Below are 16912 nucleotides of genomic sequence, written 5' to 3' on the forward strand. Positions count from 1 at the left end.
CTATTGTTTTGATCAACGGTAGGGCAACCCTAGATGGGCCCGAGGGGCCAGGATGTCCACTATCAGATCTACAAACACCTCGATCTCCTCTGCTTGGATCGCCAGGCTCTTAGCAGCACGCTTAAGTAGCTGCTGAAGCACCTGGTTGTCCTCTAGGGCTGGTGCTGCTGAAGTTCCCGCAACCAACTCATCCAGTGAGGAAGAGAAGGAGATCACCTTCAAAGGACCTTCCTTGGTACCCTCAGCCACTGCAGGGTTCTGCAGCACACGGTACTCTGGTTGCATGGCCGGTGCGGATGTAGGATGTGGCACTGCGGACAGTACTGGGGTTGATGACGAGGCATGCTGGGTGGTGCCTGAGGCATCAGAAACATGGTCCTCGTCAGTGCCGGTGTCTGACTAGGCGGTGCTGGTTCTATTGTGGCACACTCCTGTCATGCCGGTGGTGGAGGCATTTGTTCCAGAGCCACCAACGTTGAGGAGACTAATGCAGACCTGGACCATGGGCCATACGCCTGTCCCGGGGACTGATGGTAGGCCCAAGGAGTCCAGAACGGCCACTGGGTGGGCGGTTGCCACTGTTACTGTTGCTGTCACTGTGCCGGGTAAGGTCCTCGATCTACTGGAGCAGTAGGATTCCGTCTCTGAGTCCGAGGTCTCCGAATAGGAGGACCGAGGGAGAGCAGTACCCACTGTTGCTGGGGAGCGGTGTTGTGAGGCTGGGGAGTGCTCTCTCTCTGCTGGTGCCACTGAAGTGGCACAGGGCGGGGATTGGGGTGACAACATGGCCGGCTTGCCCCTTGATTGGATTGGGGGTCAGGCCGTGTCTGACAGGTCTTTTCACTGGTGTGGGGAGGCCATTACTGGGAGGCTTAATAAGTCAGAAGCTGCCTCGAATGCCTCTGGCATCAATGGGAGACATGCATCCTCACTGAGGTCCCGGGATCTAGACCGGTCCGGACTAAAATGCACCGCCACCGGGGCGGGAGTCAACGGGACCTTGGGAGGATGCAGTTGTGGCTTGGCTTGTCCCACTGCAGTTGTGGACGCCGCCGGCCTTTTAAGGTCCTGGTGCGGTGATAGGTCCCTCACTGGCTTCTTCTTTTTCATGAGCACCGGAGATGATCGGTGCCTCACGGAGGCAGATTTTCTATATCCTGATTCTTTCCAGTGCCGGGACTTAGAGGTCTTAGACTGGGCCTCCTGTGTTGTGCATGGCGCCGGAGCACTGCGCACCGAGGATGAGGTGCTTGGCGCTGGATCAGCAGGCTCAGGATCTGAGTGTGGCCGTAAAGCCACCTCCATTAGGAGCACTCTGAGTCTCTGCTCTCTGTCCTTAAGAGTTCTGGGACGGAATCCCCTGCAGATACTGCACCGGTCTCTTTGGTGGCTCTTCCCGAGGCATCTCAAGCAAGACGAGTGTGGATCATTGCACGGGACTGTGGGAAGTTTATGCCAAAGGGAGTTTAAATCCTGGGGACCTGGGCATGCCCCAGCAGGGCAATGAGTATGTTGGAGGGGGGAATCCCCCAACAACTATTAACTATCTACAACTAAACACTAACTCTAAACTATGAGAGGGGAAACAGCTATATACACTTAGACAAGACACTGCTAGGCTTGCTGTAAGAACTAGCAAAGTTCCAGCTAGCCGTCACCAGTGGTAAGAAGGAGCTGAGGGGGTGGAGGGTCAGCAGACCCCTATATAGGGTGCCATGGGGGCGCCAGGGCCGACCCTACAGACGCTGCTAAGGGAAAATCTTCTGGCTGGCGTGCACGCGGTGCGCACACACCTGCTTGGAATGTCCATGAACAATCACTCGAAGAAGAATGTGATGTATATTCTCTCCTATTTAGATTCTTTGGAGAGTGGTTTCATCGTAGAGGTTGAGCCTTCTTCTTGGGGGACTCGAGACAACCTAGTAATAATGGATACTATTTAAAATATGAGCTAGATGAATAATTAACAATTGTTTCATGAATTCTTCCAGAAGAACTGGTTATAGAATACATCCTTTATGGACTGACAAGGGGCCACGGAATACTCCACATTTTAAAGGCTACAACAGTTGCCATGTTTGGGGACAGTAAACCTGTCTCTTTTTTGACTGTATATTTAGGAATAAGATTGTAAAGGGGACACCACATAATGAGTCTAGAGCATCATATGCAAAGCTGACTTACAGCTAATAAACACAAAAAATCGTAATGCATTTTTCAGAGAGATTCCAGTGTTGATACTAATCTTTTACTGATCTTGCAGTGGTAATCTACAGTGACCATAAATGGCCCTCCAACTTGGGGCTCAGAATCTTAATGCCTCCACCTGGTCACTGCTCAACAATAATGACTTTGGCAAAAGTCCACCATGGCTTGTGTAACCAGGAGCGGGCCCAGACTTTCTGGCATCCTAGGCAGAATTCCAGGGGCAGCATTTTGTGCGCTCCCCACGGGGCGCGCAGGAGCTTCCAGTTACACTCCCATCGCGCCGCCGAAAAAGAACCCTCCGCCAAAATGCCGCAGGCGACAGCGGCAGTCATTGAGCTGCTCAATTGCCTGCCGCTGTTTTCCGTGGCACGTCGGCAGAAGGTCCTCCTTCAGCGGCGCGACGGGAACGGAACCGGAAGCTTCCATGGGGAGTACACAAAATGCTGCCCCCTGAATCCTGGCGCCCTAGGCAACTGCCTAGGGTTGCCTAATGGAAGCACTGGCCCTGTGTGTAACAGTGAGAAACTTTTATGAAGACACTGCTGAGTTCTGGAATAATGGTCTACAAGAGGAGTTTCACACTTTTTAATAGTGTGGATCATGTCAAAGTGCAGGCTGTCTCAGGGACTACTCTCCTCACAAACATGACCACTGCCACAATTCATCATATAGAACTTCCCTAAAATAAATATGTATATGTTTTTAGCTGACTTTGAGGTTGTGAGTGGTTTTTGAAAAAACAAGTTGCTTGCATTGATGACTCTTTCTGCTCTTCATTTCATCTCTTGTTGGCCCTCAAAGTCTTCTCTTTTTAAAGCTGGGAGATAGCTGGTGAGCCACCAATCAGTTTGAGAACTTCAGGTCTAACCCATCAAATCATACAACAGTGCTAATGTCAGAGCTGAGAAATACCAGTAAAGTAGTATGGTTTAAATATGTTTCAAATAAAAAAAGGTAACAGAGGTGAAAGTGAATTGGAGCACCAGATCACATGCCCTTCCAACTTCTGGAAGGTCAGATCCTGTGAAGTAAGTGGCTTGCCGTTTGTCTCTTGTATTCTACAGTGTTAACACTTTTTTTTTTATTTCTCTGGATTTGATTTTTTGATGCAATAAAAAATTAATGACATTTACAAAAACAGTCAGTAGTTCAGTGCTAAGCTAAGCACTATATGTTTCAAAGGAATCCATTTGTTACAATCAAAACATAGTTCCAAATGAAATGTCATTTTATCCCAATTTTACAACTGAAGATTCATTTATAAGTGTGTGTATGTTTCTGAGAAGATGGCTTCAAAACCAGGCAATTTGCACAAGATCTTATAAGCTAATGTATCAAAATCTCCCTAGTAAAGCCTAATGCCTTGTATAAATCTTATTAGTATATGATCTTTCCAGATGTCAAAAACTTGATTAGATATGGCTTTGTTTGTAAATTGACACAAAAATCTGTTCCATCAATTTATTTGCTGTGACATGGGGGCTGGTCATATTTCCACTTTATGCTGGGAGTCATCTTGGATATAACTAGCAACCTCAACTTTACTGATATTCTATCAAAGGCTGTCCCATCGTGAAAGCTTGCAAGACTCAAGGTAGCTAATTAAAGAATAGACTATAAATAAGGCTAAGATTTTGTCACAGATATTTTTAGTAAAAGTCGTGGACAGGTCACGGGCAATAAAGAACAATTCACAGAAAATACTAAAAATACACTTGACAAAAGGGGAAGATGCTGGGTAGCTGTGGGGATGGCTGAGAACTCTGGGGGCCCCCACCACTCATAGGGGCTCTGAGATCCAGGGTCCCCCTCCCCCCATAGCTCGGAGCTGCAGGGATTCCCCTGCTGCCCATGGGGCAGGGAGCTGCTCGGGTCCGCATGCCACCTGTGGCAGCAATGAGCTGTTGGGGTCCCCCAGTCCTCCATGGGGTACAGGAGCTGCGGGGTACCCTGCTGCCCATGGTGGCTTAGAGCTTTGGGGGTTCCACAGCTCCCTGCCACCACAGGAGGTGGCAGGACCCTGCAGCTTCCAACTGCCACAGAGGTTTTTGGAAGTCACAGAATCTGTGACTTCCGCAACCTCCGTGACAAAATCGTAGCCTTAATTATATATGTCTCAGTACTACAGAAGTATGGTATAGACATATTCCTTCCTGAGAGCTTCTAATTTTAGGGCATAGCCAAGTATATTCAACCGCCTGTACTCCTATTTGTGTTAGCACCAGTACATCTGCATGACATGCCAGTCGGCAATGTTCCAACTCTCCCAATTTTATTGCATCTCAGACTGGTGTGTTTCTTAAATCACTATTTCCTGTATGAGACCCTCAGCTTTCATTTTTGTAAAATAAGTCAGTTTCTCTTGTGGAGGAAAGCATTAAACAGTGAACCTTAAAGGCAAATAAAAAGCACCCCAAATATCATGACTTATAAACCATACTCATGATTTGGGGTGAGGAGGAGCTTTCCCATGATTTCTGAACACTCGGAGCTGACAATATTGCAGTTCTTGCTCACAAAACTAAGTGGTGCATTATGTGTGCTTATCTGATTCCAGATTTGATTCCAGATCAACGTTTTCAATTTGCTGCTGTAACCAGAGTAGACTGAATCAAAATCCCCGGGTCTAAAGAACCTCAGTGTTCAGGGTGTTTGAAATCTGGATTAGGATCTGAATTTTGTGGTTCACGCTCATCTTCAGTTAAAATGAAGTGTTAATACAAAGGCACAGCAATGGATTCTGCCCATCTGCCTTGAGGCTTGTCTAGATGGTAATGTTTTTCCAATATAGGTTTTCCCACTATAACTTTACCAGTTTAATTACATTGAAACAGTGTATCCACACTGTGTTGTTTATGCTGGCTTAATCTAAGTCTTTTGTGAGACACTGTGACTAGGCAGCTCTGTGTTTTTTGAAAATAACCATTCTGTGTTCTGGTCAGATATACCATATTCTGCCACTTGCTTGGTTTTTCTTGTGGTGGATTGTGGGATACCACCTGGAACCCTGGATGCCACCTGGAAAAACTCTCATAATTCCTTTCGTGGTATTCTATAATTCTTCTAATTTTTAGCAGACCAGCACTTTCTCAAATTGCTGTCGGGCGGGATGGAGGAAGCACCGCTGAGCACCACAATCCTGATCATCATTATTATGAACAGGGGATCCAGATGTATGACTGCCAGTACAGACAGGTAGCTTTAGATGAGTTGCCAAAGAGCCACAGCATTACCATCAGATCATCCGGTCAAGATGATCCTGGAGCAGTTCAGAGCTCATTTACAAAGCAAAGCCTTTTGGAATTGTCCCTGTATTGTGAGGTCAGCAGTGCTGGTGCCCCAACAATGCACAGCCAATAGCTGTTGAAATTGTTCAGTTGAAACTTTTTTTCCATCCTTCTCCAAGCTGATGGAAATAGAAGTCAACAAACAGCGTAAATAGTGAAAAGTAAAAGAAAGAAATTTTTAAAAATAATGTAACTAGTCTGTGGTGTTGGCTAGTCACTCTGGAAGGCTAAACATTGCATTAAGAACAATCTGTGGCCATTGGACTTTACTAGGTAACTGTTGTGAGGGAGTAATGGCCATTCAGCCACCTCGGTAATTTTTTCCTGAAGGTTGGGTGCAGCGGGAGAAAAGCGAACTTAAAATCCAAATTTCCATGAGTGTAGCAGACTAAAAAGCATCTGGAAACCTCTGGGGGGAAATAAAGAGTTATGAATGGAGAATAAAATATTGGTAGCGCAAAAGGGCTGTGGTGTCTAAAGAGCAGATGGGAAAATGTTGAGTTTGAAGTTTAAAAGACATGAGTATGAATCTTATTCAGTTAAGTGGAGGGAAGTGGTTTGGGTTTCCTTTCCTTGGCCGTTGGCTTCATGAGATGAATTGTCAAGATGTGCTATAAAGGTTTAAGATTTATAGGAGAGGGCCCACAGAATGCTAATGAGCACCTAAAAATAGATACAAAAGGAAAATATAAACTGACAAACAGAACATCCAGCATAACAATAACTTGCCAACTGGAGATGGAAAACATGGCATGACAATAAGCTTTTGTTATTCACATCTGAAAGTTAAAGGAGTCAGAGTGGAAACAGATGTTCTCTTGAACAGTGTGTCAGAATAATTCTAGTAACAGTCAGTTGAAACTAGAGCTGAACAAATAATTTGTAGCGAGAACTGGTGGGGATTTTTTTTTTTAAGAAAGGTGATTTTTGTCAAAAAATTGCTGTTTTTTTAACAACTTTATGAAAAATTGTTGACTTTGACATTTTTCATTTAAATATTCCAAGCCTTCTCTTTCTCTAATGGTTTATGGTAAACATGACTGCTATCCAGGAAATATTCGTAGAAAAGGATTTGGTCAATAATTTTGTTCTGTAGACTGTTCACTAGTGGCTTGTTGAAGATATTCGATATCAACACATTGGAGATGTATTTTGGTTAGCTTTCATTGGACTGGACATGTAAGTCTCATGGTACTGCCTCTGTTCTCTGACTAGATAGGTATAGCTCTTCTAATTAGTTTTCCAGTGCGAATACTCCTATCTATGAGTTAAAAGAATGCTGCCTGCTAATGTTTACTTAAAACTGGCTGCATCAGTGAACAGTCCTGGAATCAAGCTCATTTGCTCAAATATTAATGGGGAACAAGTGCCAAAAGAGAGCAAACACAGCTGAAGCAAGTTCAGCTTTTTATTTGAGTAAACACTTGTGTTGAATCCGAATATGTGTTAACTCAGCTCTAGCTTTTATCCACCGAAGTACTGATTTACATACGATGCAGCATGAATAGCTAAGAACCCCAGCAGGAATCAGGATTCTGTCTCTGTGGAGTCTTAGCACTTGTGTGCTCCCAACCCAGGGCTGATTCTCTGTGGTGCTAAGTGCTTCCTGAGTGACCTGAAGATCCCTTGGTTTCAGTGGGTATGGAGAATGCTAAGCACCTTACAGGATCAGGACCTGTCAAAGGTGGGTAATGTGTGGCAGATTTTGTCCACTGGAGACTGGCACTTCTCTTACAGAGGCAGGTTACTTTGGGCACTAGTTAGGAAATGTCTTTTAAATCAGCTGTGGAGAAATATGAATTGAATCTTGGTTGGATTTTTGCTTTGCAAATTTTCAATTTTTATTATTATGGGAATATTTATAGTTTTCCTTGGGGGCTTGTATTGGAGAGAGGTGTTTCATCTCCTGAGTAATTTCTCTGAGAACAGATTTGAAATCTCTGAATGCATTTAATTTGTCATCTTTATATGCCAATTTGATTATAAATATTTAATCAATGGTTTTTATTCTCTTTCTAATGGTTCTGTCTTCCCTGCCTGAAACCAAATCTTCCTAGTGCCTGAAAACTGAGGCAGAGCCTGGAAATGCAGGCAAGGATTTGGTAGGGGTAGTATGGACTCAGATATGAGCCCAGCAGTCAATACCTAAGTATAGCTGCAGACTTGGGTAACGTGGAAACTTTGTTGAACCAGGCCTGTGTCTGTTAAAGCCACTAGTCCCTTCTGCCAAGAGCCATCTTCTAAAAAAAGTGAGATTTGTAGGGGGAAAGGAAGAGAATGAGACTGCTTGGCAAACCGAAGGAATGTGACTGTTCTAGGTACAGATGGTAGCAGAAAAGTGTTGTGGTGCCACAAGCGAAAGGAGATGTCGGACCAGATCCACAGTGAGTATAAGTTAGCATTTTTACAGGAGAGCTCTAAAAAGTAGAGGGGTATGTGTGTTTGTGTATAAAATTAAAAATAGTTAATTAAAAGAGACAGTGTCAGTAGGTGGTTCTCAAGAAAATGCATAATTGTTTCTGGGTTCTGTAGAACTAATAAAACTTATGCATTGCAAATAGCAAATTCAGTGGAGCTACACTCATTTACACCAGCTGAGGATCTGGTCCATAAGGTGCAGTGAAAGGAGAAGTTAGAAGGAATTTTTACAGTCCAAAGCCTATTGGGACCAGGGCCAGGGCTACACTAGCGGTGGGGTTTGAACTAAGATATGCAACTTCAACTATGATATTCATGTAGCTGAAGTCGAAGTATCTTAGTTTGACTTACCTGGCCGTCCTCATGGCGGTGAGTTGACTGCCGCGGCTGCCCTGTCCACTTCGCTTACTCCTCCTGCCAAGGTGGAGTATGGGCATCGATTCAGGGATCGATTTTATTGCATCCAGATGAGATGCAATAAATTGATCCCTGATACATTGAACACTACCCGCCGATCCGGTGGGTAGTATAGGCGTATTGCAAGACTCCAGCTTGACATGATTCCAATAGATGTATGTACATTCCTAACTGTGAACAAATCTCAAGTGATCTTGCAAAGCATGAAAGTATTCTACACATAAGCTCTTCATACTAAAGCATGGAGCAACTAGGCATTCCTCAAAAGCAGAGCTCTCTCTGGTACATGGAATGAAAAGCAGCAACAGGGGCAAATTAACAGTGGGCAAACAAGCTTTTGTCAGCTTTAAAATCCTGGAAGGGCAGGTGGGAGCACAAGGGGAATGCAACTCAGATCTGGATACAGGCTGTTAGATCTGTCAAACAGAAGAAAAGTTACCCTGACTCCATATGGATAGCACTCTGATAGCAGGGCTCCCTTTGTTAAACAAGAGCAATATGTTCAATACAGATGCGGAGGTGGGAGTTCTATTTGTTAAATGGATCTTAGTCCATCATTGCTCATGGGTGTTATGTTTTTAGGATAATAGATTCAAAGAGCAAATGTATCTTTTTATTGCAAGTTGCATGCCAAAGAGTTACACTGGAAGTGCTCTGTGGGTCCTTCCCATGCTGAGGCATTACAGACCTTGGTCATGTTTAATGTTCTAGTAGTATGACATGTTCTGGTGCAAGGGCCCAGGCTGTTAGCACAAGAGGAACAGCGAAATCATCCACACCATGTACAAAGAAAAACTTGATAGAGGGGTGGTTCTTCCCATAACTACACTGAAACTATCCTAGAGAGATGGATGTTTGCCCTGTTCCTGTAGCTGGGTTGGTCTGAGGCTGTGAGAGAGACAAGGGAGGTCAGATAATACCTTTTATTGGACGAACTTTTGTTGGTAGAAGGCACAAGCTTTTGATCTTCACAGACCTCTTCCTCCCGTCTGGAGAAGGTTACCGGGGTGTCCAAGTTAATTACAAGGTGAGACACGTTAAGCATAGGGGGTTCACACATGTTGTAGGAAATCACTTAAAATCAAGTGAGCAATTAAGAATTAGTAGGCAGTGTGTACGGTGTGTTATAAATTGTTGTAAATGAGCCAGAGAATCCATGTTTCCATTAAGTCCTTTTTTTTAAGTGTCCAGCAGAGTTATGAATTTAATTCCCAGGCTTGCCTTTTTGAAGGTTTTGTGCAGGTTTCCTTTGAGGATGAGAACTGACAGGTCAGATATGGATAGATCTTTTTTCTGTGTGAGTTCTTTTGAGAGTGTAGTGATTGCCTGGCTTCTCATAGTTGTTTGTTGGGGCATTTGATGCACTGGCTGATACACCACATGCTGTGATAGGCATGTGTACGACCCCTAGATCTTGAAAGGTGTAGGGGTGCATATTTATCATTGTAGCAGTGGAGATATGTCTGCAAGGTTTGCATCTGTAGTTCTGGAGAGATGGTATAAATTAGTGCCCCGGGGTATGAAGAGACCAATATACATAGCTGTCATGGCTGTCTCATTCACATATTCATCTCCCCAGATGGTGTACATCTGTGCAATACCGTTAATTGTTCTTTGGGAAATCACCGCTCGTGCAAAAGCCACTGTCCTTGCTCCTTTCATGTTACTTATTTGGAGTCAGTAGCCTTGCCTCCCTTAGCTCTTCACAGGACAGATTTATAGTCTCTTTTCCTTTACAAATAAAAGCCCAAGTGCAAAAACAAAGAGGGAATAATGCATCACAGACATGTCTGCTGCAACATTCTCTATAATTACTATCATTAACACATGTCTGGGAGGAAGAGCCAGAGAGGTTGTTAATATATCTTCAGAAGGGGAGAAAAGTTGGTCCAGTGGTTGGGGAGCTGCTGTAGGACTGGGAAGACTGGTGCTCAATTCCCTGCTCTACCCAAGACCCGTGTGACCGTGGACAAGTCACTTAGCCTCTCTGTGCTGCTGTTCCCCCTCCGTACAATGGGAATAATAGTACTTCCCTTTCTCAAAGGGATTTTAAAGATAAATACATTGCAGATTGCAAGGCTTATATACCACAGTAACTGAAGTAGGGTCATATAAGCACCTAAGCTAAATAAATATTGATGAAATAATCCTTAGTGCTCATATAGTGCCATGTAAAATGTGGGTGGGAAAAAGAGAATGCTTATTAGGGAACATACATGTATCTGTTATGACTAGCTCTGCACTTGCCATTATGGACAGAAAAATGCCACCACCTTATTCAGCCTATAGTATCTGCTGCCTGTTTCTCTCACAAGTAGTAATTAGTACACTTGCAGACACGTTTTACTAGAACTGACACTGCAGAGGCACTCACTATGGCAGAGTGAGTGGGATTCTATTCTCCTGGTGCATGATCAGCAAAATTGCCAGCTAAGTTCCGGTATCAGACTCCTTGTTACTGGTGAGAATTGCAGTGGCAGAAATAATGGCTGGATTTCTTAGATTCCCAAGTTGGTTTTGCAGAGCTGGCAGCTTGAAAAGCCATCTCAGTGAGCAAGCTTTGCACATGGGATCTGGAAGCTATTGAGTGAGAATAAATATGGAACCACCCCCTAATGCCTCTTTGATTTTTGTCCTGATGCTAAATGCGCTTTAAGAGATGTCTATGTGGTAACTAAGCCTGGTGGGAAGAAGCCACCAGTGTGTGTAACACATGTAGGCCAAGGGTTATGATTACTTAATCTTCATAAAATATTAATTCCAAGATGCACCTGTGCCAGAGCCTTTATTTTCATAGATGCTCTCATAGCTATGGCGTGTGTTCAACAGGCAGGCAAGCACCTATTATATCCATAAAAATACCCGCAGGAGGGGAAGATAAGGGGGAACTGTGAAGTGATGCAACCAAGTTCAAAGAAAGGATGAGGAGGACTAGCTGCTCACCAGCACCTGGAAGTTATGGCAAAATGGGATGACTCAAGGGGAATATCTGGGAGCCAACTTGACCACTGTGGGAGGGGAAAAGCTTTCCTTCTCTTTCTCTTCTCTTCTCATTGAGGATGCTATTGGTTCACTTTCAGCTCCTGTAGTTTGGCCTCTTTTAGTTCTCTGGGTCCCTCTCCCAAGAGAAAGGTAGCTCAACCCTGTGTGTATGCTTTGAATGTTATCTAGTAATAATAAATTGTGCTGTTGCCCCGATGTCACTTCTCAAGTGGCTGGAGATTTCTGAGACCTTGCAGGTCAGCTTCCCTACGGAGGCTAAATCAGTGATGCAGAGTCTGGTTATAGTCTGAGTGTAACTTGCTTTATTTATGCATGTGTCATGGTATAATTCCCCAATCTGAACCTTAGAGTCCAAAAAATGGGGTACCAGCATGAATTCCTCTAAGCTTAATTACCAGTTTAGATCTGATAAGCTGCCACCACCCAAAAATATAGTGTTTTGGGGCACTCTGGTCCCCCCAAAAACCTTCCCTGGGGACCCCAAGACCCAAATTCCTTGAGTCTACAACAAAGGGGAATAAACCATTTCCCCTCCTTCTCCTTTCTTCCTCCCAGATCTTTCCCGCCCTGGGTACACTAGGAGATCACCGTGATTCAAACTCCTTGAATCACAACACAGAGAAATCAGGGTTTTTTCCCTCCCTTCTCTCCCCCTCCCAGGCGTTCCCTCCCTGGGCTCCTGGAGAGAGAAACAGATTCAAGCTCTGTGAACCTAAACAAAGGGATTCCCCCTTTCCCCCCTCCCTTCTTTCTCCCTGTCTCCCACCAATTTCCCGGTAAGTACAGACTCAATTCCCTTGAGCCTCAACAAGGGGAAAAAATCAAACAGGTCTTAAAAAGCAAAACTTTTAATAAAAAGAAAAAAAGTAAAAGTTGTCTCTGTAATTTAGATGGTAAAAGTTACAGGGTCTTTCAGCTTATAGACACTAGAGAGAAGCCTGCCCCCAGCAAAATACAATTTAAAATACTTCCAGCAAAATACATATTTGCAAATACAGAAACAATCAAAAGACTAAACTCGCCTTTTTCCTGGTACTTACTAAAATTAGAACAGAAGAGATTTTTTCCAGAAAGGTTGGAGGAATCTGCTTACATGTCTGGTCCCTCTCAGAATCCAGAGAGAACACGGACAAAGAAAGAATACACAAAGAAAAACTTCCCTCCACCTAGATTTTAAAGTATATTGTCTCCTGATTGGTCCTCTGGTCAGGTGTTGCAGGTTCACTGTTAACCCTTTACAGGTGAAAGAGACATTAACCCTTAACTATCTGTTTATGACAGCATGTGCACTGGTCCTGACTTGAGATGGTCAAACAGCATATGGGGCAACCCCTTCTTCCAGATATCTTAGCCCAACTCCAATGCCTGCTCTGCTTCAGGAACTGACTCTAATCAGAGCCCCAGATTCAGTCTCCTGCTGCTCATACAGCTCCCTCTCACCCAAACCTGCCTCTATGCAAAAACTCCATACATAACCAGAACTGCTAACAGCACAGCACGCCTGCCCCTGAGTCAACATTTGCTTGCATGCTAAGAGAGAGAATCTAGAAAACTACATGGGATAGTGACACCTGGTGACACCTGCCATAGCAGGACTTTTTGTAACACCTTTCATCCTAGCAACTAAAAGTGCTTTGCACACATGAACTTAGCCTCACAACACCACCATGAAGAAGTTACATATTATTATCCTCATTAGCTAGTTCAATTAATGCTGCTGGGCCTGCAGTGACTTGGAGTGGTCATGGGAGTCATGCCATTGCTATTGTGAGGTTTGCTGCTTGTGTTGCATTGCTGTGTGCTGTTGAACATGAGCTGCTGCTGCTGTTGGTGGAGAGCTGTCTGGGGATAAGAATTTGAGCCCCCTGAGGAATCTGATCATGTTTCCTTGTCACAGCACTGACTGGGTCGCAGTCCAAGTTCCCCTGTTATAATGCAAGGCACATGTCAATAATGCATTTGATCATTGGCTGTTTTATTTTAATTCCACTGTGTAATCATGGAGAGGCATGGAATTTATGGGGGTTATGACCTCTCTGGGCTGGATAAATGCATTGAGCCTTTGGACTCGTGCCTTTCTAACATCACCTGCGCTCTGCTAGGATTGCGCAGAAATGCCCTACTGTACCGTACAGACCGAATTAAAGTGAGTCCGGTGCTCAGAAAAAGTGTCTGGTTGACAGCTGTGGAGAGTGAAGGCTTCTATCCACAAAACAGGTACAGGTCGGGCAGTGACAACACAAGATTCCTCACACTGCCCCATCAATACGCCCTGCCCCTGACATGGAGGGGGACCACCTACAACAGGGAAAGGGTAGTTCAGCTTCCATGCTTGTTGAAATACTTGGCCTCTCTGCTGAAACTGCCAATAAGCAGGCCACTCAGACCTTAGAGTCATAGATTCCCAGGCTAGAAGGTACCACTGTGATCTTCTAGCCTGACCTCCTGTACAACACAGGTTACCAAACATCCCTCACATTGTCCCTAGAGCTTTTCCTTGAAAAGTTGTAATACAACACTGATTTTCTCCCCTACTCCCCATCATTAACTGTGACCTCCCTCCCAGCCACTTTCTCCATTCCTCAATGGATCGGTCTTCTTTCAGCTGTCCTACCTTAACAGTGGAGACAAAATCAACCTTGCTGTCACCTGACCCCTTTGAGGATACAAATCATTAGCACTGGTGGCAAGGGCTTACCAGTGCATATGAAAAGGAAAACATCACCTGAGTTTAGCCACCAACTCTGCAGGGAAGTCTCATTTTCATATTACTTTGAGACATACACAGGAAAGGTGCTGCGCTCAGTAAAAACGTTACTGAGTGGCAGTTTAAAAACCCAGCAGTTCTGGGCGAGTGTATACAGCCCTCTATTCCTGCTCAGAATCCACAGTACTAAAAACACAAGCTGCATGACACTTTCACTACTGCAAGCCTTTAAGAACTCTCCAGGGAAAACATCACACCAAATTAATCTGCTGTCGAGTGGAAATTCTATATTATTTGCCTTTGCCAATGCGCTTCATGGGGCTGTAATTGCATCAAAGTAAATATCTCCTTCCAGTTGTTCATGAGAGAGAATGTGGTCAATTGGACGTAAAAGAGAAAACTGAATACAGAGCTGCTGCTTTGGATTTGGTAGGTGCATTGTTTGGTTTTGCTGACATGAGGTTAGTGTTCCTTTTTCAAAGGGAAAGATGGAGAATCTGAATAGAACATGGCACTAGATGCCAGGGGATCTGGTTTCCTCTCCTGGCATCGTTACTGATTTGCAGTGCATCAGTGGGGTTTAACGTAGACTCATGGACTTTAAGGTCAGAAGGGACCATTATGATCATCTAGTCTGACCACCTGCACAATGCAGGCCACAGAATCTCACCCACCCACTCCTGTAACAAATCCCTAACCTATGTCTGAGTTAGTGAAGTCCTCAAATCATGGTTTAAAGACCTCAAGGTGCAGAGATTCCTCCAGCAAGCGCCATCTTCGGGCCTCAATTTCCCCATATGTAAAATGGGGCTAACATTACTTACCTACCTCACTGAGGGGTTGAGAGGCTTGAACCAATTATTTGCCAAGTGTTTTGAGACACTGGGATTAAAAGACAATGGAAATAGAAGCTATGATTGTTTCTATATAAAATAGCATTCAGAACGTGGCTGTGGGCTCTGACTGTGTTGTGTTAATGATTTCACAGATGTGTATCAGCTTCCAGCGCGTCACTGGGACCTCACATATCTGTTGATCATTATAAGGGTCTGAGAGTGTGGGGTGGTTGTGAGGGACCCCAACAAGTCCACTAAGGTTTGCTGGGGAAGGAGGGGATCCAATGAAGGGGCCAGATGGTCAGCTGGTATGAATTGGCATTAGTCCAGTGGAACGACATTGACAGGCACCAACTGAGGATCTGGCTTGTATTTCTGCAGGAGGTGAAATTTCAGACTCTCCCTGCTCGCTCCATATGGATTTCTCCAGGCAACTACAGCATAATCCGGGTTCATCTATCTTGCCAGAGGTACAGTCTTCCTGGAGGCAACCTCTATATCTTGGTCTATAATCAGAAGACGTCCCCCCATCTAAAGCCTGAGGGGATCTATTCCTCTTCCTTTTTCCCTTGCTAATCGCATGTCTAGTTCCCAAAGCTGCTTGAGGAAGCCGGAGTTGGGACAGACCCCTCGATGTTTACACACAGCCTGAATTGCATCAACAAGGGTTTTGTTTTCACAGATCATTAAGAAAGCAAGTACAAGCGTTGCTGATCGGCTGATCCCCATTGCACAGTGAACTAATACTCTGCCTGAAAATAAAAGAGAGAGAGCAGGTGTCACTATTTTACACCGTATCTGCTGATAGAGTTCATCCAGCCTGAGCTTGGCCTGGCTACTGCTGCAGACAGGAGCATCTAGACTTTCATGATCAGACCAGGCATGGTACATCATTTGTGAGGGAATGTAGTCTGATGGTTGAGGACAGACAAACTCAGGGTGTGTCTACATTGCACCTGAGAGCAAACCTCCCATCCCGGGTTCCCAGACTCATGCTAGTGCGCTCAAAATACCTGAGTAGATGGCACTTTGACATTGAGGCTTGGGATCTGAATGTCACCCCCAGCCACCAAGTCTTCAGAGCCTGAGTTCCAAACTGAGCCACAACATCTGCATGGCTATTTTTAGCAGGCTAGCACGAGCCCTGCTAGTGCAAGTCTGTGGTCCCAGGTGCAGTGTAGACATGTCCTTCGAGGTTCTATTGTGTGCCATTGGCTTATTTTGGCAAGTCATTCATCGCTCCAGATGCACATGCAGATAGGGGAGTAAGGAGGTGTAAGGACCTGTGCCTGACCCCGCATTGTCAGACCCTACTCACCATCCTGTGCAAGTGGGTGCAGAGTGATGGTGGATTCTCCCCCAGTGAACCAGCCAGTGGAGCTAATCTAGCATGAAGGGGGAAGGGATGCATGCCAGAAGAAGGGCTGGAACAGCTTACTTCTATCATGAAACAAGAAGGGAGCAGGGACTGATCTGTGCCTGGATTACCATTTGATCCCCGCTCTCATGACGAACTGCAAGGTACCAATCCAGCCCTTCGCCTCTCTGTGTTGTGGTTCCCTCATCCTTCTGCAAAACTCTTTGGCTCACAGGTCTGCCTGTAAAATGTGGGCAGAGATCCTTTCCATGAAAGCGGGTATAGAAATGTGCAGTATTATCTAGTAGAGCTGGTTTAAAAAACTCTGATTTTTAAAAATTTCCAACAAAAAAGTGAACAAACTTTTGTAAAATGTCCCCATTGTTCTACCTGCTCTATTTATCTGTCTGCAACACAGAGGGGAAGACTTTTCAGAGGTGCTGACAGCTCTTTGAGCTGAGAGTGAAAATTAAATCCTAATTGGCATTTCTTTGAGGAAAGTAGCCTAACATTTGAATAGGCTGTCTGCACTCATCTGAATATGATTTTCTTTGCTTTTTCCTTTTACAACAAGGGCTTAGCAATTGCTGCTATCCCTATGACATTCAGTTCATTCTTTACTAGCAGGTAACTTTAAAAATGGATAATTGACTATCTTGAGTATGCCACTGATTTCAGT

General features: G+C 44.6%; 1 protein-coding gene across 2 annotated transcripts in view; it reads right to left on the reverse strand.

Moving 5' to 3' along the window:
* Positions 1 to 12218: 12218 nt before the first annotated feature.
* LOC127054264 (dual specificity protein phosphatase 13-like) overlaps positions 12219 to 16912 on the reverse strand; it is a 36528-nt gene continuing 31834 nt past the window's right edge. For both annotated transcript variants that reach the window (XM_050960342.1, XM_050960343.1), the window contains exon 4: positions 12219 to 15628. In XM_050960342.1, the coding sequence (XP_050816299.1) occupies positions 15408 to 15628 (221 nt within the window). In that variant the 3' untranslated portion in view covers positions 12219 to 15407. The remainder of the gene's footprint in view (positions 15629 to 16912) is intronic.

The sequence above is a fragment of the Gopherus flavomarginatus genome, chromosome 6, assembly GCF_025201925.1.
Source record: "Gopherus flavomarginatus isolate rGopFla2 chromosome 6, rGopFla2.mat.asm, whole genome shotgun sequence".
In the NCBI taxonomy this organism is placed as follows: Eukaryota; Metazoa; Chordata; order Testudines; family Testudinidae; genus Gopherus; species Gopherus flavomarginatus.